General features: G+C 41.4%; 1 protein-coding gene across 13 annotated transcripts in view; it reads right to left on the bottom strand.

Moving 5' to 3' along the window:
- HERC1 (HECT and RLD domain containing E3 ubiquitin protein ligase family member 1) overlaps window positions 1-27,085 on the bottom strand; it is a 127,002-nt gene that overhangs the window by 60,235 nt on the left and 39,682 nt on the right. For all 13 annotated transcript variants that reach the window (XM_078884591.1, XM_078884586.1, XM_078884649.1 and 10 more), the window contains 10 exons: window positions 25,835-25,898; window positions 25,059-25,306; window positions 24,218-24,445; window positions 23,574-23,694; window positions 17,973-18,210; window positions 17,607-17,770; window positions 14,220-14,378; window positions 12,412-12,518; window positions 10,793-10,903; window positions 9,428-9,607 (listed from right to left, as the gene is read on the bottom strand). In XM_078884591.1, coding sequence (XP_078740717.1) covers window positions 9,428-9,607; window positions 10,793-10,903; window positions 12,412-12,518; window positions 14,220-14,378; window positions 17,607-17,770; window positions 17,973-18,210; window positions 23,574-23,694; window positions 24,218-24,445; window positions 25,059-25,306; window positions 25,835-25,898 — 1,620 coding nt within the window. The remainder of the gene's footprint in view (window positions 1-9,427; window positions 9,608-10,792; window positions 10,904-12,411; window positions 12,519-14,219; window positions 14,379-17,606; window positions 17,771-17,972; window positions 18,211-23,573; window positions 23,695-24,217; window positions 24,446-25,058; window positions 25,307-25,834; window positions 25,899-27,085) is intronic.

The following is a 27,085-nucleotide window of genomic DNA, read 5'->3' as shown; positions in this document are numbered from 1 at the left end:
ATGTATAACTTCGTTGGCGCCGTCACGAGCCCCCCCCCCCCTTCCAGAACGACAACAGCTGTGTCTTCAGAGCTAATAAACACGGACAAACACGCAAGCGAAACACACGGACGAACACACACACACAGGAAGGTTTTATGACAGACTTTGAACAACTCGGGAAACGGAGGGCATTTTCTCAACATAAGCCGGGGAAAAATCCATTCAACACTTCGTCAGGGGCCTGGCCCTCCACCACACATCGCCAGGGCTTCAACTCCACCACAGATCGTCAAGAAGCTTTCGTCATCCAGCATGACGAGAATCTCGCGGTAGCGACGTGCTGCTACAAGCCGAGGTCTGCACCACCTAAGAAGAATTACTACACTGAGCCGCCGAGCTGCGAGTGAAACGGACGGAGAATCCAGCTATCACTCTCGAGCCAACAACTTCAACCCAACGTCAATATCAGCAACGAGCGAAAGCATCGTTCATCGCCAGAGCGACAACCAACGAGAACCGACTCGTCATCCAGCAGTGGAGAGAAAGAGCGCGCCACCGCGCCGTCAGCTACGAGAGCGCGCCACCGCGCCGTCAGCTACGAGAGCGCGCCACCGCGCCGTCAGCTACGAGAGCGCGCCACCGCGCCGTCAGCTACGAGAGAGCGCCACCGCGCCGTCAGCTACGAGAGCGCGCCACCGCGCCGTCAGCTACGAGAGCGCGCCACCGCGCCGTTAGCTACGAGAGCGCGCCACCGCGCCGTCAGCTACGATAGCGCGCCACCGCGCCGTCAGCTACGAGAGCGCGCCACCGCGCCGTCAGCTACGAGAGCGCGCCACCGCGCCGTCAGCTACGAGAGCGCGCCACCGCGCCGTCAGCTACCGAGAGCGCGCCACCGCGCCGTCAGCTACCGAGGGCCGCCAAGCGCCGCCAAGCGCCGCCGCTCACCTCATCGCGGAGAAAGTGTCAGCTGCAACTCGCACAGACGGCAGAGAGGTTGTATCACTCCCCACATACAGACTCGAGGAAACACAGAGAAAATCTTGTCAAACCAGTTTCCTTTGTCATAGAGCCTCGCCGAAGAATTAATTAAAACAGAGCCAGATTAGCTCTCCCGCAACACGCCCTCACCCACCATTGACTCCAACATTCCGTTAAAAGAATATTATACTTACCGATGAATCTATTGACATATACTTTCGCCTCGGGGATACAATAAGTGCTTTTATTAACGCAAAACGAAATGTGTCATGCTTGTTTTCAAACTCGGCCAGTCGCCGATGGTGATCGATACAAAAACGAACTAATGAGATGCCTGGTGGAGAGGTAGAGGTTACGATTGCATAATAATTTTTGGTCATTCAGTTCGTTAAATGCACAATATCGAAAATGCATAAGAGTTTGAGTTATTCAATTTAGTAAATGCATAAGTGTTCATTCATTCATTTTAGTCAATGCTTAATCTCGTAATTGCATAAGAATTGTAGTTATCCATATTAGTCGAATGCACAATATCGAAAATGCATAAGAGTTTTGAGTTATTCAATTTAGTAAATGCATAAGTGTTTAGTCATTCATTTTAGTCAATGCTTAATCTCGTAATTGCATAAGAATTGTAGTTATCCATATTAGTCGAATGCACAATATCGAAAATGCATAAGAGTTTTGAGTTATTCAATTTAGTAAATGCATAAGTGTTTAGTCATTCATTTTAGTCAATGCTTAATCTCGTAATTGCATAAGAATTTTAGTTATTCATATTAGTCGAATGCACAATATCGAAAATGCATAAGAGTTTTGAGTTATTCAATTTAGTAAATGCATAAGTGTTTAGTCATTCATTTTAGTCAATGCTTAATCTCGTAATTGCATAAGAATTTTAGTTATTCATATTAATCGAATGCACGATATCGCAAATGCATAAGTGTTTGGTTATTCATGAATTATTGACGCATGTTTGACCTGCATGATAGAATGTCACATGCTTGTTAGAATAAAATTGCTTAACACCAACTGTTCGAGTGCTTCTTTCCAAGTCCATGCAAAACCATCTTATTTTTGATAACTGTATCCTGTGATGAGATATGAAAATGGAGACCTAAATATCATAACACACACTAGGATAATCGGTAAACGTTTAATCATTGACCATCGTGTTATCCTGGTTGACATAACTCTGGATAAACGAAGCTGAGCCTAATTACCACAACTGCTCACATTAACATCATCGCAAGCATCCGCATAACTTACTACGATTATCTCAGCGATTATCATAATTTAGGCTTATAATTACTCACACTATCATAATATATGCATATCATTACTCACACCATCATAATTTATGCATGTTAATACACACATTAACATAATTAATGCGATTTGCGCATCTTTCGGAAAATTATTAATTTTTATTATTTTCATCAAAATTTCATAACTCCGACACATACAACATAATGGGGGCTCGTCCGGGATTTCTCACAGACAGTGTTTTGCATGGATGAAGGAATGAATCACTTCGTGTTAACCAGAATATCGTGACCAAACATTGCATTGTGATTGTAAACGGGCGTAAAACAAAAAAAAAACGCCCTCTAAGGTCAAAACCCAGAATAGCAGGTTGAAACAGAGACAGTGGAATTAAGATAATATCGTATCAAACCGATTGCACCCTGTGATAAATGGTGTTAGAGGTACGCACACTGAATCGGAAAATTACAGAATAGCTCGAGTCAAACTGACCACACTCTGTGAGATAATTGTTTTATATGCACTCTGAAAGGAAAGGTCAAAGTAACTCCTGCCACTTGAGATGATAGGATTAAGAATAATTTTTGAATGGGTTACGGGGTACGGGGAACTCGTATTAAAACGTACCGACCAATCTGTTACAAAGCAGTACAGTCAGAGAGACATATGGGAAGGGAGCTGTATCGATAACACGAACACACCTCGGGGGAAACTAATTGACTGGATAAAAGGTAACGAAGGCGAACACGATGCAAAAGCTGCAGAGAAGGCAGGACAGGACTCATGCCTTTTCACACAGGCATACAGACAGGGATGGTGGAATGAAGGAAAATTCGGAATGGAAACAGGAGAGAAATCGTCTCTAATAAACGAGGAAAAATGTCCTCACACCATCGTAAGGGAGGAGAAATCAGGGCTCGCGACACCAGCGAAACTCACAGACGTGGATCCACAGAATAAATATGGAAGTAACATTAAATCACACTCTTGGGTACGTGGACAGAGTCCAGGGACTAATCGCAAAAAAATTATGGATATCGAACAAAAAATCCTTGACAAACAGAAACCTTCACAATTCGAGAGAAGGGATGGAGAGATACATATGCAAACAAAAACATGTGAGACTGACAACTTCACAGATAGAGGGAGGCAAAATGTTAAAGTAAAGTCGACTGGACATGCTCCACTAAGGGCAGAGGCAAAAACTGAAGGGAAATGGCAACACGAGCGACACGGCACTGGGCGCGCACACAGAAAATGCACACCGCTTAATCACGCCCCACACAGAACAGATAAAAGTGACAGATTGCCTGATGATAACTTGTTTGATGATGACGCTGTCGGCAATCAACTTTCGGAATACCTATTCACCAGTAAAACCCTTAAATTGATGGACAAGGCTCTAATCAGAATTCCCGATTTTGACCCCCACAATAAGACTATGGATATCCACACACATATCGCAACAATAGAAGAGGAGGCAATGATTAGAGGGCTGATGAGACGGGATGAAAAAGCGAGTTTGTTGAAACGAAGCTTACATAAAGATTCTATTCCATGGGTAAAGTCACTACCACACAAGGTTAGAAATGATTTTAAACAACTGAGCCTGGCAGTGATTCGGAAGTTTGGAGAATATTCGACACTCACTGAAGGGTTTTATGCTGTAAAATCGATGACCCAGGGCATGGACCAAGATCCACGTGACTACCTCGTACAATTTAAAAGAGCGTATTACGCAGGCGATGTGAATCAATACCACGAAGGAGATAAAATGTTCAAAATTATGTTTTTTGAATCCTTGAGCCCAGAGATTACAGAAAGGGTGAGAATGGTTTTGAATCCAGAAACCGCATCCTTACGCCGCATAGAGAGCAAGGCGTACATGGCATGGTTATACAGAGCTAAGAATCAGAATTCGGATCCAGAACACAGGGAGAGGGATAAGGAACCCAGCCTCTCAGAGAGGAATAAAAATCACCGAACAGTCCCACAATGCCTAGAAGAGCAAACACGCACGCACACATGGCAAAATAACCCAGAGAGAGGTTGGCACGAGAATGAGAGCGGCAGAAAGCCGAACATTCAGAGGAATCGCAGGAGGGGGAGGTTCAGAACAGAACCATACCAACACCCCATGCCACGACACACACAAGGTCAAAATTACCCACAGAGATGGCGAAGTAACAATCCAAAAAAAATTTGGCACCCAAATGGGAAAAACACTGGGCCAAAAATGTACGAGAATCGTAGGAGGGAGAGGTTCAGAACAGAACCATATCAACACCCCATCCCACGACACACGCAAGGTTCAAATTACGCACAGAGATGGCGAGATAACCACCTAGCGGGAAGGTGTTACACAGACCGCGGAAGTATGGATGCGAACATTCAGGAGAATCGCAAGATGGGAGGTCAAACACAATCGATCCAATTCCGACCAATTCCTCCACCGGCTATACCAGGAGGGAATAGAGGAATAACACAGAATGCGGTCCAAATACATGATGAACCACCCGCCGAGGTATTAAACCCGGAGCTCAATGAGAAATACAAGCAGGCTGCAGGTGACGGGGCGAGCAAAAACACGAGCAGTGCTCTTGTAAATGACGCGCGGATCGAATACAAGGACAGGGTTGCATTGAAGCGTGATCGGACAGTACAAAGAGAAAACACAGAGACACGCCCTGAGGAGCGCAGGCGTGAGCCTTTGAATGGAAAATATCCAAGGGAAACCAAAATGTATGTGGATCGGAGTGCTAAAATGGAGACGAATGTTCATGACATATCGGGAATGGTGTTAAAATCTAACACACTCGTAAAAACAAAGAGGGCAACATTACGAGGGACAGAATTAAATCGACACACAAACTCGGCAAATGTGCATGTAATCGCAGAGAGAGCGAATGCCACGAACCAAGTGTCAAAGTGGGTTGTGTGCGCGAATTCTGATTATGTACAGCACAATTTTTCACCACACACTCCCACGACGCGAGAGAGTGAGAGAGAAAATTACAAAAACGAACCCGAAAACCGTGATCGAATTATCAAAGTGATAAGTGGTAAACCAGGCAACATGAGGAAGGTAACGCATAAATGCGTTCGAAACCGCTACCTAGCGTTTCCCAGGATTTAACAAAAACAAAGATGAAATTCGTCGGAATTATGATGTACGAGAACCAATGTAACGCAATATCGATGTTAACGGTTGTTATTTCCTTTGCTAATTCAGATGTAACCAGATTAAGATTGTAATACGTGCACGCGCGTTGTAAGAAATAACCGCCGAGAGTAAGGGCGGCTGATGGGATGCATGACATAAAAAGGGGGCATTACTTTGTTTGAAAATTCGCCAGTGGCCAAATCGACCCCTGATAATTTTCAAAAGGGCGGACTGTTGGATATATGCCCCCCTTTTTAATTTTAAAAATTATTTTTTTTTTAAGAATTATTCTGCCAACATAGATAATATCGTTTTTTAATATACACGGGGCAACGTGAGAACGGACACGCCCTCACACTCCCACAGAGGCCCCCACACACTAACACAGATGTGCGCACACCTCATTTCAAAGGAAAGAGGGCATGAAAGAAGGGTAATCAAGATCATAAAAAAACTCCCCGAATTTCACACAAGAGGAACAAGGGAGGGGGGAATGGTAGCCGGGGGGGGTTCTGGAAGAAACATCCGTTCGTAAAGGGAAAAAAAACCCTTTTATAAGTACAAAACCAGGCCACGAAATATATAATTATATTCTTAACAAAGGAACAACATTAACAAAAAAACACAAACGGGTTTTGAACCATGTTAGACAAACTAGTACAACTTAGCCATGGAGTAAGCAAACAGTATCCATCCTCACTACAATTGAAAATCAGACTACAGTCTGCACCAGAATCGCGACCCATCATTGTTAATTAAATACTGACATTATTTACCTTTATAGAATTTCTACACGGCCGGGCCGAAGCATCGAAGAACAATTATGGCATATATTTCGCTCCAAAACAAAATTCTTAGCCGGGATAGCAGATTAAATAATCACAAGAAATCAAATAATAAGTACGGAATTAAAGTGAATATCCTAGGAGCTAACGGTGAATAAGGCTCTCAAAATTAACCAAACACAACAACCCCCTGAAAACAACAGCAGCAACACGACCGTCTTTGTCTTTCCGAGAGGATCTCCACACGCAGGCACCAAGCCGGGAAATGACACCAATAAAACTCCCGGGCAATGGCTCAAAGGAAATTAACACGCTCTCAGAAATAAATAAATAAGCGCATGCGCCGGGCGCTTCCACCGTGGAAACAACCGTCTTTGTCTTCCCACAACACGGACAGCAAAAATTGCACACGCAAGGAATAACATCTCCATGAGAGATCGGGTCACGATGAAACATCGGGAACACGGTTTCGGCTTAACTGGGGCATAATGGAATAAGTCGCATTTCAACTTCCAAACCAAAACAACTTAAGCTGTGTGAGACAAAAGATATGATCCCCGAGCGAGGGCGGAAATAATTAAGCTCGCTTAACGCGTAGGTTGTCGCGACAAATATTATTCAGTAACAAAAACATGGATTCGAATATCTCTTTTATATATATAACTCGACGCGAATCATCGGTCTGGCTAATGTATAACTTCGTTGGCGCCGTCACGAGCCCCCCCCCCCCTTCCAGAACGACAACAGCTGTGTCTTCAGAGCTAATAAACACGGACAAACACGCAAGCGAAACACACGGACGAACACACACACACAGGAAGGTTTTATGACAGACTTTGAACAACTCGGGAAACGGAGGGCATTTTCTCAACATAAGCCGGGGAAAAATCCATTCAACACTTCGTCAGGGGCCTGGCCCTCCACCACACATCGCCAGGGCTTCAACTCCACCACAGATCGTCAAGAAGCTTTCGTCATCCAGCATGACGAGAATCTCGCGGTAGCGACGTGCTGCTACAAGCCGAGGTCTGCACCACCTAAGAAGAATTACTACACTGAGCCGCCGAGCTGCGAGTGAAACGGACGGAGAATCCAGCTATCACTCTCGAGCCAACAACTTCAACCCAACGTCAATATCAGCAACGAGCGAAAGCATCGTTCATCGCCAGAGCGACAACCAACGAGAACCGACTCGTCATCCAGCAGTGGAGAGAAAGAGCGCGCCACCGCGCCGTCAGCTACGAGAGCGCGCCACCGCGCCGTCAGCTACGAGAGCGCGCCACCGCGCCGTCAGCTACGAGAGCGCGCCACCGCGCCGTCAGCTACGAGAGAGCGCCACCGCGCCGTCAGCTACGAGAGCGCGCCACCGCGCCGTCAGCTACGAGAGCGCGCCACCGCGCCGTTAGCTACGAGAGCGCGCCACCGCGCCGTCAGCTACGATAGCGCGCCACCGCGCCGTCAGCTACGAGAGCGCGCCACCGCGCCGTCAGCTACGAGAGCGCGCCACCGCGCCGTCAGCTACGAGAGCGCGCCACCGCGCCGTCAGCTACCGAGAGCGCGCCACCGCGCCGTCAGCTACCGAGGGCCGCCAAGCGCCGCCAAGCGCCGCCGCTCACCTCATCGCGGAGAAAGTGTCAGCTGCAACTCGCACAGACGGCAGAGAGGTTGTATCACTCCCCACATACAGACTCGAGGAAACACAGAGAAAATCTTGTCAAACCAGTTTCCTTTGTCATAGAGCCTCGCCGAAGAATTAATTAAAACAGAGCCAGATTAGCTCTCCCGCAACACGCCCTCACCCACCATTGACTCCAACATTCCGTTAAAAGAATATTATACTTACCGATGAATCTATTGACATATACTTTCGCCTCGGGGATACAATAAGTGCTTTTATTAACGCAAAACGAAATGTGTCATGCTTGTTTTCAAACTCGGCCAGTCGCCGATGGTGATCGATACAAAAACGAACTAATGAGATGCCTGGTGGAGAGGTAGAGGTTACGATTGCATAATAATTTTTGGTCATTCAGTTCGTTAAATGCACAATATCGAAAATGCATAAGAGTTTGAGTTATTCAATTTAGTAAATGCATAAGTGTTCATTCATTCATTTTAGTCAATGCTTAATCTCGTAATTGCATAAGAATTGTAGTTATCCATATTAGTCGAATGCACAATATCGAAAATGCATAAGAGTTTTGAGTTATTCAATTTAGTAAATGCATAAGTGTTTAGTCATTCATTTTAGTCAATGCTTAATCTCGTAATTGCATAAGAATTGTAGTTATCCATATTAGTCGAATGCACAATATCGAAAATGCATAAGAGTTTTGAGTTATTCAATTTAGTAAATGCATAAGTGTTTAGTCATTCATTTTAGTCAATGCTTAATCTCGTAATTGCATAAGAATTTTAGTTATTCATATTAGTCGAATGCACAATATCGAAAATGCATAAGAGTTTTGAGTTATTCAATTTAGTAAATGCATAAGTGTTTAGTCATTCATTTTAGTCAATGCTTAATCTCGTAATTGCATAAGAATTTTAGTTATTCATATTAATCGAATGCACGATATCGCAAATGCATAAGTGTTTGGTTATTCATGAATTATTGACGCATGTTTGACCTGCATGATAGAATGTCACATGCTTGTTAGAATAAAATTGCTTAACACCAACTGTTCGAGTGCTTCTTTCCAAGTCCATGCAAAACCATCTTATTTTTGATAACTGTATCCTGTGATGAGATATGAAAATGGAGACCTAAATATCATAACACACACTAGGATAATCGGTAAACGTTTAATCATTGACCATCGTGTTATCCTGGTTGACATAACTCTGGATAAACGAAGCTGAGCCTAATTACCACAACTGCTCACATTAACATCATCGCAAGCATCCGCATAACTTACTACGATTATCTCAGCGATTATCATAATTTAGGCTTATAATTACTCACACTATCATAATATATGCATATCATTACTCACACCATCATAATTTATGCATGTTAATACACACATTAACATAATTAATGCGATTTGCGCATCTTTCGGAAAATTATTAATTTTTATTATTTTCATCAAAATTTCATAACTCCGACACATACAACACATCACATGCACATGATTTGTCCATCATCAACCAAATCACCACACTTCTTCTAGCAAGGGAGAAATATTCTTTACAATTATGTTCTTAAGCTGCTGTTGCAGCCCCCCGCATGTGCAAACCTGCTGTTAAATACCTTCCATTGGTAGCAGCCAGAGGAAATTCCAGCGGACGCGAGGCCGTAACCCTTGCCCCCACTACCGTGAGCCAGCACGGTGCCATTTTCCACCGTGCAGCACATGGTCTTCTCGGGGTCAAAAGTGACCTCTTGAATGGGCAAGTTTTCATCCTCCCCGCTTACCTCTCGGGGTTTGTGCTAAACATAAAAGGGAAGGGGGGGGGTACATTTAAAAATATAGACACATATTAGGTTTACTTCTTGTTTTCAGAAAGGAATTTCCCATCAATAATATAACAAACTATTTTTTTTTGCGAAACGTGTCCATTTCTCCACTGAAAATTGGCCAAAAAGTTATTTTACCAAGAAAGTAATCAGGTTCAGCAGATGCATTAAATGGTAACAAAAGAATAGATTCAGTCTTAAAAATATGGCATAAACAAAAATACAGTAAATATAAAAAAACATAATATTCATGCTTTCTGCTGCGAAAATAAATGCTCTACAAACACCAAAATATTGGCAATTAAGTAGTAATATAAATTAGAAAATGTGCATTTAAAAAAATGAAGTTTAGACTTGGCTTTCTTAAATTACACAATGCTTTATTTTATTTCGATAAAATTGCCTAATATGCTCATAGCTGGTAATTTTAAGAGTGACAAGAGCATTGTTAACATAAAATAAATTAAATTCCTGGGTAAAAAACAACTTTTAATTTGTGTCCATACAAACAAAACGTACAAGGGATGTAGACGCACACACATTCGTATTCATTTCCTTAAACTTTATATAAATGTAACATGATAGGTACGAAATGTATAAACTCGTACAAAACATAAGGGGCATAAACTTGCAGTAAATATGAAAGCTGACCACCATTAACATTTCCACCGTCTTCTTACAAAATATATATACACATGGAGTAAGCTAATCTCTTTCAAAGCAGATAAGCAAAAAATAGTATTTTTACTTATGTTGCACAAAACTATTTACAATTGATCTTGACTGTCAGCCTGTATTCATATTAAATGTGTATTTCACAGATTACATACAATTCCATGCACAGCAAGTGGCCATCGGCTGTGGGGCGAAATGGTGGAAAGTAGCGGGAGAATAGCAAAATCCATTGTTGTACTAAACTATGCTCCCAAGTGTACAATCTTCACCTTTCATCAACTAGGAATGACCATTGTGGTACAGTTTGGTCAAATTACCACCACGACCCACAAGGCATGGGGACGCCCTCATGCAGCAATTAATTTACAAAAGGTCTATGGATGTACAAATACAGTTGGGTCTAGGTATGAACCAATCCATAGAATCATGATGGAACAACAGCATAGAAAGCTGGTGTTCTTGAAAGCAAAACATTTTCTTTACCAGCAGTTTTAGCTCAGACTCTCTGTCCTTGCTGGCAGCTGGATGTTTTGACAGCGCCAGTGGCAGCTCCCACATACAGTCTGCCAGCAGCGAGAACAACCGCTCCACAACCTGTGCCATGCATACCAAAGCAAAGCCAGTCCGTCACACAATTGGCAAAAAAGCATCCTCAGAAATACATTATTGATAAAAAACACACCAGACAAAAGTACTTCGCAAGACAACATGTTTCCTTGCCTATAACATCTGACAGTTCACCAGCACTGAGACGCTGTCGAAACCAGTCCAGAGTCTGTTTGTACCAAATAAATTCTGTTGAAGTCCCAGAAGGCCACAGTGCGACAACTGTGTAAAAAATACTTTTATTTTTCTGTGTAGACAGAGATACGTGACAAAGACTAATTATCTGCTTATTGATTATGTTTCAAGGTGGATCGGCATATAAGCACTGTTCTAGCACTAAGACATGTTTTTTGTTCTTTAAATTGTGTAATGCAATACGAATATGATGCTCAATTCAACAGGCTTGAAGTCAACTCTCAAAGGTTTACCATGGTGAATGTACAACCAAGTGCTCATGTTCCTGCCTTGGCAGGATACCAGGCAAGTCCCTGGATTCAAGTTTTCAATAAATTACAAATCAAGGATAATTAAAACTTTTCCTCACTTAATTATTTTCTATTTTGGCATCAATGTAATACTACACGATAAATGAAATCACACCATATTACAATCACAACATTAACCACTGCGACAGGTTTGGCATTGCAGCGTCTGCAATCAAGTGCCTTGAAGGCAAGAGTTGGTGGACCATGCCGATTATGAATTGTCGAAACCCACTAAGAAGAAGGTGGCAAGAGATGACGGTATAAAAAACTAGTTAATGAACCCATGTGTGTGGATCTTTAAATGACATCACCTCACCTCATACGCATGGATTTTCCTCAGGTACTATGGTTCCGCTTCCATTCCAGAACTCGTGCAACATTAATACTCATTTATTAAGAACTGGCGCTTATAGCTTCACCAGGCACACAAAAAGCTACTGAACAACATCAAATGCATGATAATGTACTACAAACAAGAAACCCAAAGGCAACCTTTGCGATCAGTCACGTGTTTAACTCGAACGAGTCATGTCAATTCCTATTTGTTCATTACTAATTAAGGACTTCAATAAGGGCAACATATTGTATTGTGATTGGTTTTATAGTGGTGCCAGTATTTTATATACATGAATATATATTTACCTCTGATGTACAGTGCTTTCAGATGATCAATTTCAAAGGTGCTTTATTATGATTAATGTGTGAACAGGAATAAGATTGACAAGTCGAAACTCAGTTTACCAAAGTTGTATCTTAAAATGGAACGCTTTGAAACGTTGAAAAAGCCAAGCAACAAATGACTCAAACGTCACACTTCGTTTGGCTGACATTTTTAGTTAAATTAAATATATCTGTGATGTGTGGGTGTGTAAATTACAGCTCTCAATTAAAAATTGAGCTTGTGAAAATAACATGTTGCACAACCCAATATTAGGCAGTTTATAGCTCGTAGGGCATTTACAACAAAATATAGGTGGAGAGAGAAGCATAATTTCCATTCTGTTGCCACACCTGCTGCATTAGTTCCGAGTTGATGACCGATTCGCAGGCGGGAAGGACGGCCTCCAACATGTGCAGCGCCAGCAGCCTGGTGCGGAGATTCCCCACCAAGGGCACCCCTGCAGAAAGCACCCCCAAAATTCAGAAACAAGGAACGCAAAAACTGTGTGTAACTCGTGCTTCTGCAAATGTGCTCACAACCCACAGTGGCGTAGTCCTAACAAAATAATTAAAATACGATAGAGTTCCTCTTATTAATTTTGTCACCCAGAAAAACTAGTGGATACACAATTATTCCTGTTACCAGTGGACCCCAAAGGATTCACAGATGATTAACCATGAAAACAATTCATTGTAACTCCGGTGACATTTCCCAGCTCCATTGCTAAATCTCTGTGGTCTCTGGTGACATCCGTGTCACATTACGCATGACATGACTGCAGGTATCCCCATGCCGGAAAAATAAAAAACAGGCAATACACAACCCGGCAGCATCATTGGACACAGGGTTTGTTCAATTTATGCCCTCAACATATTTACTTGTGTGATAAAAGGATTAGATACCTCATAAGGTGTGCTTACTTTAGATTTGAAGCTTTCGTGACTGCAAGGAATCATATTCTTAGGTTTTTTCGGTAAAGTCACGTAGGTAAAACATCAAAATTAATGAAAATAAAAAAATAAAAAAAATGATGACGGAGACTTGTGTTGCCTCTGAAACGTCGTGATTTTTTTTATATTTTTTTTATTTTATTTTCATTAATTTTGATGTTTTACCTACGTGACTTTACCGAAAAAGCCTAAGAATATGTGCTTACTTTGTTTCCATGTTCAAAATCAATAATACTTGATGGCATATGTGCTGCAGTATTAAACTCAAATGGATTCTACAGCAAACACAGCCAGCTGAGTTTTGTTCCCCTGCAATAACCTTCCCTCATCACCGTATAATGCATTCTCATTCACATTTACCCATCGGTCTTCCCAGCAGAGAAAAACTATAATGAACACAAAACTCAGTGTAATCATTCGTCATTGATTTGTGGGTCAGATCACGCACAAATAAAATGCCAATGTGTTTCGCACACACTCTTCGACCCAACACAGACAAATAAATAAAGCTGTCAAGTGAATAAACATGACAAAGTATTGTTACTTCAAAACACCAGTATGTAAGAGAGCACTCAATTCGAAATTACATTTTGCTGGTAGTTACAACCAGCATCATCAGGCAGTTTCCAGAATTGTTAAAATCTCCACCAGTGTTGGGCTATAAAAAAGGTGGCATGATATCATCAACATGCCCACTCTCGTGTGGGCACAATATTGCAGGAAAATTCCATTGCAATTATCTTCAGGTCATGTATACAACGTGCTTTTCACAGCTATCACTTATCAGCGTGCACATCCACGTAAATATTATGAGGCCAACAGCAGTTGATGCCAACATATTCCTATGCATAGCATGGTAGTTCTCACTCTCAGTTAGTGGTCTTGTGCAAGTATCATTTCTTTCACTTTTTACATAAACCAGGTATTTAAAGGATCAACAGTATTATACTCGTACGGTGTACTGGATTCAAAATAATGCTTAATAAAAAATAGGTCTGCAACTACATATGGATTCAGTTAGAATCGACCATTACAGTAAAAGGTACCTGTAACTACATATAGATTGAGTCAAGAGTCGATTATTGATTATTGCAGTCAAAAGACACGCATCGAATAGTGTGTGTGAGAATGCTTTATATTAAATAAAAACTCGGTTCACATGTGAAGGCAAAGTCGGCGCGTCACAAGGTGTCCCTTTGCGTGCTGACCTGAGGGCCGCCTCTGAGCGGCGATGTTCAGGAGCACTTCTGTCCATTTTGGCGAGGCCATCTTGGACTGAATAGCCTTGGAGCACACGACTCTCCGCAGAAAAACCAGGAAGTCCCCAAGCTGGATCTCGGCGGTGTGAATGCTCTTGGGTGTGCAGGCTGAAAAACGGAGAGGTGCACGGACGCATTGTGCGTTACACTTCAATAAACAAACCGCACACGTAGAATCTTAAATAGGACACTCTTTACAGAAACCAGGTTTTTTAAAAGATCACCAGCATTCTACTCTTACGGTATACTTCTGCATAGAGAACATCATTACTCTAAATAATTACTTTAAAATGCACTCACTTTGCCATAAGTATAGTGTGTTAAACAGTAATAACTTGAGGATTTCTAAATAACAATGTGTTGCTCTGAAAAAAGTTACAAATTACATTAAATCGTTCATGGAGGAAATTCAAGTAATGAGAAAAATTTGACTAACACAAAGCGAGGCTCTAAACATTCACAAGCCACTCATGATATAGACGAAATACTTAGTACATTTTGCAATATGGATGGTTACTACGGTTCAATGCCGTTTGAGGGATTCTCTAAAATTCCTTCTATTTGTAAGTACAACCGATCCACAGCTTAAAGGCTAGCTGTAGATCAGCTAGCTGTTCAATGTATTTGTAAATTCGGAGACAGGAAGAACACAAAGGAGGAGCCATGGAACAGATGGTACGAAAATAATCTGGGTCTTTATATATGTTCTATGTTGCTGGACAAGATGAAGTTATCTAGCTGTACGATTCGCCAATATTTGTCTCATTCATGCTGGTCATTGAATGAACACTAAAAACCACACCCTCATTTGTGAATTCCCAGAAAACAGGAAGACTGCAAATGGATGCAGACAAGATGGTCTCAACAGTGGAGGATGTTTAAAGAAACTAGATCTATGAAACTTTTCTGTGAACATTTCCATATTTTTCCCCAGATGTTTTCCAAAGATACTGTTGGCATCAAGTCAGAAGAATCCATTGAGAAATCTCACAGTAGTGCTCCAGTGTCAGAAAGGCTTGTGGGAAGGCATTCTCAAAAGGATTTCTCCTGAAAAATTCTTCAAGTGCCCTCTTATCATTAACACAGTGGCAGGCACCATTTCCTATAAGCTCTGCTATGACACTCACATTAAACAAAAACCAATATAATTTTTTTCACCCCCAGAGATGTAATTTCAACAACCAAATTCAAAACGTGCTTTTGTTAAGTCATGGATGGTTTAATTATGGGCAGCTGCCTGTATTCAAACCATGCATCTCAACGGCATCAGTTCAGTGCTCATGACCTCAGAGTTAACCTAGGTTATTTTAAATGGTGCAGTTTTATCCAAATGTCGTTTGGATAGCAGGAGTTTTGTGGGGATTTTTCTTCTTTCTTGACTGAGGTTTTATACGCCATAAAAGTCTGTGGAAATCATAGGAATTTTTTTCCCAAATGTAATTTATTATATTGCATAAGTTGCAATAATCAGCCAATAATGTGATGATGTAATCAAAACATTCCGGAATGAATAAAAGGCATTCATTAAAGAGGAAATTAATCACAGTGCATTGTCTTTAAGTAAGCGCAGTGAAGCCAAGGGATATAGATTATTAAAATGTCAAATTACTGGGTGAGGTGTAAACACAGAGGATGGTCACAGAGGCACAATTGCAGTCCACTTTGAAAATCCTTCTACAATAAATACCAGGTCAGTTTTAAAGCAAAGCATATACGTACGTGGGTAAACAGTTGGCAATGCTATAAAAAGAGTTGTATGATAAATTCATCTTGTAAATTACCATTAAAACCACACATTCCATGAATAATTGATAAGTGGGAGTTGTTAGCACACTGCACCATATGCACCCATAAACCTGAGTTTGAGTCCCAATCACAGCTACTATTTGTGGCAAATTACTATGCTCTGGTACTGGGACACATTTAGCAGCAGGCACAGATTGAGAGTTGTAAATAAAATAAAAACAATTCTAGATTTGAAGCTTTCGTGACTGCAAGGATTCATATTCTTAGGTTTTTTCGGTAAAGTCACGTAGGTAAAAACATTAAAATTAATAAAAGTAAAAGAAATTAAAAATCACGACGTTTCGGAGGCAACACAAGCTTCCGTCTTCAGGTGGAACCGTCACAGCCACGACAGCTGTATCAAGTAAATGAGAGATTGCAGGAGCTACCACTCCGTTTATATAATGGTTGGAGAGGGGGGAAGGGCCAAGTACAGCACACTTTTTATTCATAAAAACAGCAAAGTATTCCTGTTATTCGTTTTAAGAAATGTTTCATAATAGTGCAGTTGTCCATGATATTCAAGATAAGTGATCATGAAAACAAATGGCTTTTCATGGATAGCAGGATTACATTGTAATTACAGTTCCATATCTGTGGTACCATACACCACATTATTTTCAATGAGTTAAACATATATACAAAGTGTCCATTCTCCAATATAATTTTAATTCACTTCTTAAATTACATTTTAAAAGAGAGAATTACAGGACTGAAGGCATATCCAAACTGTAAACTATAATCCAATTTCATGCACACAAGGATTGTGAGCTATTATGCTCCCGTTTGCAAATGAGCAATGTAATTAAAGCTAACATTTCCAATAATTCAGTTTCTTTTTGGTTAGATTGTGTTGTGTGCAAGGCCTTTTTTACGATAACCGTCCATCACTTGACGGAGCCAATTAAATCAAGTTGCCACATGCGCAAATATTCCAATGTATTTGATTGGCTCCGTCACTCGGTGGAGGGTTATAGTCAAAAATAAACTGGCATTATATGTACACAATCTACCGTTAAATCAATATTATGAATAATAATATTGGTTGTAAAAGCCTACGTATAATATTAACATTTCGAATGTTAACTGAAAATTAAAGTGTCAGATGATTCCAAATTGTAATAGTAACAATTTACAGCATTTTGTCAATCCACTGCTGGATGAAGGCCTCTCCACACACTATGTCAGCAATGGTGGTTGTTTGCTGGTAGGTGCAGGTTTGTGAAGACATGGCTAGGACCAGACCAGTTCAGATTTCACTTGACACAAATGTTAGCCGTAACCAGGAATCAGATTTTGCTGTTTTTTCCTGGATGTTTCTGTTGCGTGTCGTCACTTTAAGTTTGTTCTTTGTTCATATTTTGTTTGTTGCGGATGCACCCGAGTCAAGAGCCTCATGGCTCACAATATACCTAATCAATGAAACTGAAAAGAAAACTTAAACCTCGGGGATTAAAGCACTGTTAACCCATTGCTTCCCCCACATACAATGTTATATTCTCCCACATGAAATATAGCAAGCAATGGTGCTCATGGACTCATTGTACTCACATTCGACAGACACATTATGAACAGTGTCCGCTGCCCATTCTTGCCCCTTGTCAGCACCAGATGTGAACACCCCCTCTGCTTGGGTAAGGAGATTCTTCAACTGGCTACACAGCAGGTCGAGCAACATCTGCACCACTTTGGGATTCAGCCGGTCTGCGTAGGTGCTGCGAGAGAAATCGGCAAACCCACATAATTAATATCAATAAAACTTTCCAGATTTACAAGCATGTTCAAATTGACATTTGATGGAAATGGAATAACTGTAACTTTTGGAATTTGAAGCTGAAGCTGTTGTTCAAGTATGAAATACCCATTTTTTTTCAAGCTGGATGTGTATTATTTTGTTCGTTAGCAAGACATCCTTACCCTGTGGTGATGGCCAGGATCTGCAGCAGCCTGGTGCTGGCTACCTTGAGCGCTGTGCCAATTTGAGAAAGGCCTGGCTTGTGGATGAGGAGCCAAGGCTGACCCAGAGACATGTCAGTACCGCACAGCTCCGAAAGGATGCCCAGAAGTCCAGTGGACACAGCCAGTGACACATCCACAGGCTGGTAACGCATGCTCAGTGCAAACACTGTGACGAGCTGTAGACGCTGCTGTGCACCTGTTAAAAAAAATATTGAAAGCGTTAATGTAAGTGTTAAGTTACACTTCGTAAAAAGGCTGAAGGTCTCAATTATTTCAACATACATACAATTATTAAACTGCTTCATTATAAAGAGGTCACAACAGACATTTTGATGCCACAATACATCATTATTATTTCTAGATTTCTACCAATTTCCAAAAAGGTTGGAGAGTCTACACCTAACATAAAAAGTCTGCTCCCACAGTATTACATCATCTGACCCGGAGGTTTTCCTCTTGATCACCAACACTACGAACGTCCCTTTCAATGTCCATCTCATTAAACTATGCATCACAATCCTGCACAAATGCCAACCCCATTGTAACCTCTTCCTGATTTTCTGAGTAGGCGTCCAATGCTGAACCTATATTCATAGAAGGAATTTTATAGTCGCTTAATCAGAGACAGCTGTCCGACCCGGATAACAGAACATCATTATGAGCATTGTTGTAGATAATTTAAGTAAGAAAATAACCAAGCATACAATACAAACGCAAGATAACATGGTCCGATATTGTAACAGCCATTACGCCCATCTCGAACACCCGTCTCTTAATACGAAAGTTGACCTATCCAGTCTTCCAACGTGACTTGCATAGCTCATCGAGAACCCACGCTTCTAAAAGGTCAATTAACTTTTTTCCCTAATTGCTTAGAACTTGTTTATTAGCATCCTTATATGCAAGGGTATGTCAACTACCTCTTCGGGTCCCATAGCAACTCTTCCCTTTCTCACGAATATTGCTGTAAGTGCTGCATCTGGCCAGGTATGAATCCTGATTTGAATACTTGACCCACAATAAAGGTTAGAATCTCCACTCCCGGTCAGGAATTGGCTCGGCCACCTCCAAGATTAATAAAAACGTACCGTTACTTTACAAAAGATTAGCTCTATCCAATGTCACTACCAGGACTGGAATCATAACCAAATGTTGCAGAACTGCAGATGAGATGGGGATTTTTGCTTTGCCTTGTTAATTAAGATTAATGTGAAAAATCAGACAAGGAGCCCTTCCCTTGTTCAGGCTTGAAACAGCATCCATATCTAAATTAATAGGTGTTTTGTTGTAGTGAGAAAAATAACAGCTGTGCAAAATAGCCATGTATATTGTCACAGATGGGACGTTGACATAATTCACAGCTCATGTGATATCATGATAAATTGGCTAAAATTATTTCCTTTTAATATTTATATATGTAGATGTTAGCGATATTTATATTTGTAAGCAGACAGGCTTGGAATCTAAACAGGGCACCCAATTACACACTAAACCAGCCGGACATCTTTAATGCCTTTATTTTTTTTAGGGGTCAAAAATAATATCCCCATGACTCAGACAGAAACATTACAAAGCTGCACCGTGTACATTATTTGGCACGTGTCATGAAGGTGCAAGATCCGACCATGTCCGTCCAGTGCTCGCCATGCCGCATTGGCTTCCAATTTCAGAACGAATACATTAAAAGGTCGCACTCATCGCACACAAAGTGCTTGCCACACATGAACCACAATACCCTGCTGATCTCGCCAAGGAGCATAAACCACCACACAAACTTTGGTCATCCTACGCAGCAGCTTTTGGCTGGCCATTGAACAAATACGTTCACTGTATTTCGCGCTTTCAGATGCGTTTCTGCAGCCATCTGGAATGCTCTTCCTTCCGATATTAGGAAGCCACTGGAGCTATGTACTTTTAAATCATCTAGATTAAAAACGAATTTCTTTAGAACTGCTGTGTCTAGTTTATCCTTCCCACACCTCCATGTAGCATGGTTGGCTCCAAACAGTGGGAAAGAAGTTTAACATACACACAGAAGGACCAAGGCATTGAGAATAGATTTCCCATTTTTTCTGGCAACAAAACAAGTGTTAAGATGTTAAAACACCAAACTGAAACCTTTTACAAGGAATCATGTCCGCATTAACCACAATACTTGTGGTCAGAATGCAAACAAAAAACCTCTGATAATATATGCATTGTCTTTGAAACGGATTGGTCCACACCAGAGACAGCTTTCTTTGGAGCCTAGTCTCAAATGGTGTTAGACCAGAGGACGCCTTTTGGCGTGTTAGACCAGAGGACGCCTTTTTGCATATATGTTTTTTTTTGCATTCTGACCACAAGTATTGTGGTTAATGCAGACATGATTCCTTGTAAAAGGTTTCAGTTTGGTGTTTCAACATCTTAACACCTGTTTTGTTGCCAGAAGAAAGTGGAAAACCTATTCTCATATTTTGGTACTGGCAAAGGAGGTCCCATTATGTGACCAAGGCATTGTTATAATTCTTAACATTTGGTATTAATGCACAAGGTTCAGAGGGCTGGACTAATTTATCTTCAGGTTCATGTTGCTAATGGACAAAGTGACGGTAATGATCAAGGTACGAAGCCAACCGTGCTAATCGGAGGTGCGAGTTAGGTTATTTACATATGTGACACATGTGATAAATGTAATGCTTGCATAGAACCACAGAAAATGTTTCTCCAATTCTGTCTAGAAACAAAGCTACTACGCCACCTAGTGTTTGTTGTGGACATGCAAGATGTCTTAGTAAAATAAGTTATTTGCTGAAAATGTTAAATCAAAAGAAGACAATGGCATCGACTTTGATGTGTTTCTTTTAATATAATAAACAAGCAACTCACACGTCCTACGGGCGTGACCATCCATCCGTTCCTCTCCCAGCCAACCAGTAAAACGAATAGCCTTATATAGAGCCCTCTCTCTCTTCCTCTTGGATTCTCTCTGCTGTAGATCGCAATTTATCATCTCGATTTCTCACACTATTTCTATTTGTTCTCTATTCCTCTATTCTCCTCTGTCCCCTCTTCTACGTCTCCCCCCCCTCTAAAGTCCTCTCCTCAAATAACAGTCGCTGCCTTTTGCCGCTAAATGGCGGTGACATCACCACAACGTTTGTGCTCGGCTAGATGTACTTTGAGGCCACATGCAATGTCAGGCTTGCTGACAGGTCACGGGGCAGACCCATGTGACTGACAGATGCACCAACTTGTGCTCCCTACTGTGTCAACTTGATGCATTTTATCTGTTCAGCGCTCCGCTCGTTGTTGCGAGCGTTACTCCTCTGCCTCCAAATTTCCCAAAGCGTGCTTCACTTGCCTCCTAAAGAGGCCGATCTTGACACCTTTGGTACCGGTCATCGGCTTATCCGCTCTGCTCCACATCCTCCTGTACCGTATCAGCCCATCTCTTCTGTAGCCCGTGCCATGCCCTCTATCTGGCCAAACAGAAGCTGCTTGGGAATGCAAAGGTTGGGCATATGGGGCTGTATGACCCAGCCAACGCAGCCTCACCTGCTGGAGGAGCTCAGAGATGGAACTGTATCCAGATCTTTAAAGGATCTGCGAGCTACTCGCATGATTCAACTTGGTTCAACCCAGGATGAATCATAGGCAGGCCAGCCTGAATGTTTCAAACCGGTGCAGATGTAGACTAGAAAAAATACCTCCACATCCTCTGCGATTGCCAGTCAGTCGGTAACAGTGTGGTATGCTGTGAGCAATGACATGGGGGCAGGGTGGGGGGGGACTGATAATAAATTGGCCGTTCCTCTCATGGCATGCTCGCAGCCGCCAGTGACCAGTGGGGGCAAGGGGCTGGTAACCCCTCCATACCTTCAATTAAATTACCAAAAAAACAAGCTCTCTTCCCTCCACTGTATTTTACCTACTTCCCTCCCAATATAACTCTCCCTGTTTCTCTCCTGATCCTTATTCCCACCTCTCCCTTTCCCATCTAAATCTCCCTTGCCTCTCCCTAATCCTCCCTCCCACACAGCTCTTCTTTGTGTTTTGCCCTCTCTTTCCTCTTGTTTCATGCCCTTTCACTCTCCCTCCCACCCCTCTCCGTCCCTCTCCATCTCTTCCTCCCTCCTCCATATCCGTCCCACACTTCCCTACTCCTGTTCATATCTGAATTTCAATTAACGATGTCCATTTCAGCTAGATGACGTTATTTGTTGTGTTTAAGAAAACACATAACAAGTGGGCTACGAGAAAGCTATTATCTCAAGAAGAATGCTGGCAGACAGTGGAACAACGCTGACGTCTAGAATAAACACTTTAGTCGAGACCCAAACATCGCACCTCCTGGTTTTGACATTCCTCAAAGACACTGGTGTAAACCTTCAACTGAATCACAACATCAACAGGCCGATGCACACATCTCCTTCATAAAAAAAAATGTTTAAAGACAAGTCACAGTGTGATTGTAGCCATGCAACCCAAACTATGAAACTTTTATGTAGAACTTCTTTCGGACCATATGTAGCCAACCGTGCTAATCAGAGATGCAGGGAAAGGACAAACCAAACACAAAAAGCAGTTCAAGAAAGTAGTTTTAAATCTAGATTTAAAAGTGCACAGCTCCAGTGGCTTCTTAATATCAGAAGGAAGAGCATTCCAGATGGCTGCAGAAGCGCACTGGAAAGCGCGCGATGTTCGATGGTTAGAGCCAAAAGCCGCTGAGAGGATGACCCGAGTTTGAGTGATGGTTTATGCTCCTTGATGAGATCAGCAAGGTATTTTGCATGCTAGGAACTCACCACATTAAACCAATGGAGAGAGCTCAGCACCCACCTAAAATGTAAAAACCGTAATGTTGTATTTTGTTCAGGAGGCAATCAGGGAGGGATGCAGGATTTGTATAAGCAGTTGTCTAATTAGAGCAGGAAATTTAAACTTCCATACATAGATGGTTCCTCTGTAATTAATGCAAATGACACCATCTTAAGCAAAGTAAAAATTTCTCTAAAGTCTTCACTTCAGGGGTATCCTACATAGCCTGTTGGGGCAAGTTCTGTTTACGAGCCCCTAACGAAAGCCGGCACGGTGCACAAGAGGGTGATGTGGCAAACACCACACCAGGTTCTAATTTGTGGCCAAGTCAATTTACGGAAGGTCTAGAACGGTTTCAGAAATTGGATATCAGGTTTGCAGCATGCAAACCACTACACTACCACTCCGCACACATACAATAATCCCCCATATAGCCTAAAAATATTGTTGTGGAAAGTACTGCGAGTAGCGCGCTAGCATATTGCACTGGGTAATCATTTGAGGCCGAGTCGACCTCTGGGAGGCCCAGGACCGATTCAGATAATTGTCAATGTTGATAGCTGCGAGTGAGCAGGAATCAAACTCGGGTCACCGGGTTCGAAGTGCAGCGTGCCAACCACGACACTTCTGCTCCCCGCTCCGCACATAACATAAAATAACCGTCATTCAGCACTAAGTGGCGGTGATTTCACCACGGCACTTGTGCCATGCTAGGTGCACTCTGCACAAAAACAAACAACTTTCATGAAGCCAATTTACCAATTGGATGCCGGTTGGTCTGCAAGCCACGATCCAGCACAGCAGCGAGATGCTGGTAGATCTTGTGAACCAAAGACTGAATTAATGTTTGAGTATGTCTCTTCGCTGCTGTAATTCCATCCTATGAGAGTCAATGTAAAGACAGGAATACAAAGTGAAAAAGTGTATATCTACGATATTGAATAACATTTTTTACATTGGTGCCTTGAAATAAAACCATTTATTTTACATTAAAATGATCTTTGAAAATCGATCAAAAAAATTTACTGAAATATATAAAACTAAATTATAATTAATAAAAAAATGGTAACCCAGGAAAAACAATTATCAATTATTCTAATACTTATAAAAGTCATAAAAAATGTGTTGGTATGAGGACTGCTTTCAGTTTAAACACACTGTTCTAAACTTTTCACTACATGAGTCTCAAAAATATTATCTCCAACAATACTAAAATGAGAAAAAACACAAACAGTTGACAGATTTAAAAAGGACTCAATAGGGTTAACATTTTTTCCTACCTTACAAATAAAAACAATCTACCAAAATCGATTTTGATAGATTATCCCCCACATACAAAAGGAACACTACATTTAAGCACCGCAATCTTCGAGCAATATGGATGTGTTGTCACGTGGGCTTGCCTGGTAGTGATGGAGCTGTACACTGTCTCCCTCCAGGCTATTTGAGGTGACCACGCCTAGGCCGAAACAGCCGGCAAGAAATTGCAGGCGGACAGACGTTAGCAGGGCAGCCGATTGGAAACCAGGTGACATGGGGGTACCATGCTCACTCCTCCCCGATGGCTGGCAATCCTTGTCCTCCATCCCAGCAATCAGAGTGAGGATTTGGTGCAATGCCTCCACACGCAGCTATGGAAATAACCAAAAATGTTTCAATCAAGAATACACAGATACCATTTCTAAAAGAAACAAAACAATAAAAATGGGAATTTTTTAACAATCCAAGAATGTTTAAACCATATAGGAAAAGCTGTGATTCGTTACAATGGAATCAATATCATAAAATATAAAATATGAAAAACACGTTGCTCATAGCAAATATTAACGGGACTATTTTCTACGTTCTCACCTTGTAATTTCCAAAAGAAAGATTCTTAAATTTGTATTGTTAATATTTAAGCCGAAATTATGTCCTTCAAACTCATTTGCAACCGCTGTTACTGACACCACCACCACATATTTAACCTAGTAACATGTACAATTTATGAGAATAGGTTTTCCTTTTTTTCTGGCAACAAAACAGGTGTTAAGATGTTAAAACACAAGAGTATGTTATTGTTTGCATTCTGACCACAAATATTGTGGTTAATGCAGACATGATTCCTTGTAAAAGGTTTCAGTTGGGTGTTTTAACATCTTAACACCTGTTTTGTTGCCAGAAAATAGGGGAAAACCTATTCAAAAATTTTGGTACTGGCAAAGGAGGTCCCATGATGTACAATTTAATCAAGCCACACCTCACCTCTGCTCGCGTTTGTTGCTGCTCCATAGCGATGGCCAGCAGGTGTGGGTTGCTGGAACGGCCTTCCTCAGGCTCGCGAAGGCCAGGCGACTGAGCCAGGTCTCCTGTGATGAAGCCAGACAGGGTCTCAACCAGCGTCTGGCCATCTGAGGGGCGGCCCCGGGCACCAATTGCCTTGTCTCTGCCCAGGTAACGCTGCTGTTGTTGCTGCTGCTGCCTGCGTGCCTCTTGCAAGGCGATCTCAGAATCTGTAAAGTACAAAATAAGTATATTGCAGTAACAAGATGTATATTCAACCTGTCATACCTATTTCAGTTCAATTTAAAAGAGGTAATGACCAGCTATACATCAAAAGGTGATGGTCTTCAAATACCGACTAGATATAATCACCCAGGAATGTCCTTAATGCTCGTGACGTCACTCAACATCGACCAGTCCCCCCTCATTAATATTCATGAGCAGGTGACGTCCTCTAAATGGACACGCCCCCATTATTATTACCTACTATAATGATCCAAGAATGAATGCGTGCATCACGAATGGATGGAATGAATATCACGTCGCGGTCTGCTTTTCGCTTGCAAGTTTCAGATTTACTGCAATACCCCCGTCCTTGGACGGGCAAAAAGGCGAGTTAAATTAAATAGATGACAAACATTTGTTGTAAAATGTTCTGCAAAATATGTCCAGGCAAACTTAGCGGCCTTTTATCAACTTTCAATAGACAGTGAGAATTACATTTCAATATTGTGTATTTGAAAACATCAGTATCCCACCATGCCTCTGCTGAGTAGTTTTAGAAGTCATTTCAGAATCTTCTCTAAATCCACGCTCAGAATCCTGGAAGAACAAAAATAGAGATTTAGATTAGTTATTTTTTGCCACTTAAGTCAATTACAGTAAAATTATATATGTTTAATCTAGCACAGTAATGGTGAAGGGTCCCAAAGGCCCAACATTGCAAGTTGCTAACAACAAACACTTTTTACGTTGTAATCGATAACAGTTAAAATCACGTTTCTCAAACAGAGGAAGGTTATACGAACTTGGGAAAAGATACGATTGGACGGAATTGCAAAGTAGATCAGTTTGAGGGAAAGAGCAGAAGAAGTGTGGAGATCTGCAGTATGGTGGTTGAATGGAGTATGGATGAGACAAAAGAGTCTGGAAGACAGAGTCCTTGACATGGGTTGAAGAAGAAAATCGTAAAGATCACTGGAACAGCATCCATGGTAGTAGCGATATAAGAGTGACATATGTAGGCAATTGACAGCCATTGAGTGAGTGACTGGATCGAATCAGTGATTCCTGGAGTAAGCAACATGACTTTTATATGGAATTATATTTAGTCTAGTGAGGTACGATATATATGCAGCATTCCAACTATGGACAAATCTGTACTTTTGAGTAAAACAGCTGAGAAGTGGCTTTGGCACAAGTAATAACACCAAGCATTTGCTATGTTTCGTTATCCAAATTAGTAATATAGCCGTTTCACAGCAAGTCATATAAGATCATTGTGACAAGCACATTCATGTTTTTATTCTAATCAAAAATAGTATGCTTAAAACATGGATTGGATGAAATGTGAGACTACCAGCCTTATATGAAATTATCATGATCTGGGTTAAAATTTGTTGTTTCCAGGTTTTTGTCACCTCAATTAAGAATTCTTCAAGCCAGTGATGACTGATAGGGAAGTATCTGCGCATTGGGCAGATTAATGTATATTTCTGTCAGCTGGTGATTGAAATGAGTATGATTGCTTGAAGCACTGTCTACTGCAAAAGGAGTGGGAGACTATAAGTAATTTAATTAAGAGAAAAAATACTTGGACACATAATAGATCCTTGAAGAACATCAGACTGGCCATTATCAATTAGTTAGAAAGTTGGAAATCCAGGCTCGCAGATTAGTGTGCTTCAAATGATGGTAGCTTGGCAATTCGTGTGGAATGCCAGGCACAATGAAATGCTTCACATATACATCAAGAGCTAAGATTACAGATTTTACAAAATGTTTAAAGC

The sequence above is a fragment of the Lampetra fluviatilis genome, chromosome 3 (assembly GCF_964198595.1).
Source record: "Lampetra fluviatilis chromosome 3, kcLamFluv1.1, whole genome shotgun sequence".
NCBI lineage: Eukaryota > Metazoa > Chordata > Hyperoartia > Petromyzontiformes > Petromyzontidae > Lampetra > Lampetra fluviatilis.
Note: the sequence above shows the minus strand (reverse complement) of the source record. Positions and strands in the feature narration are given on the sequence as shown.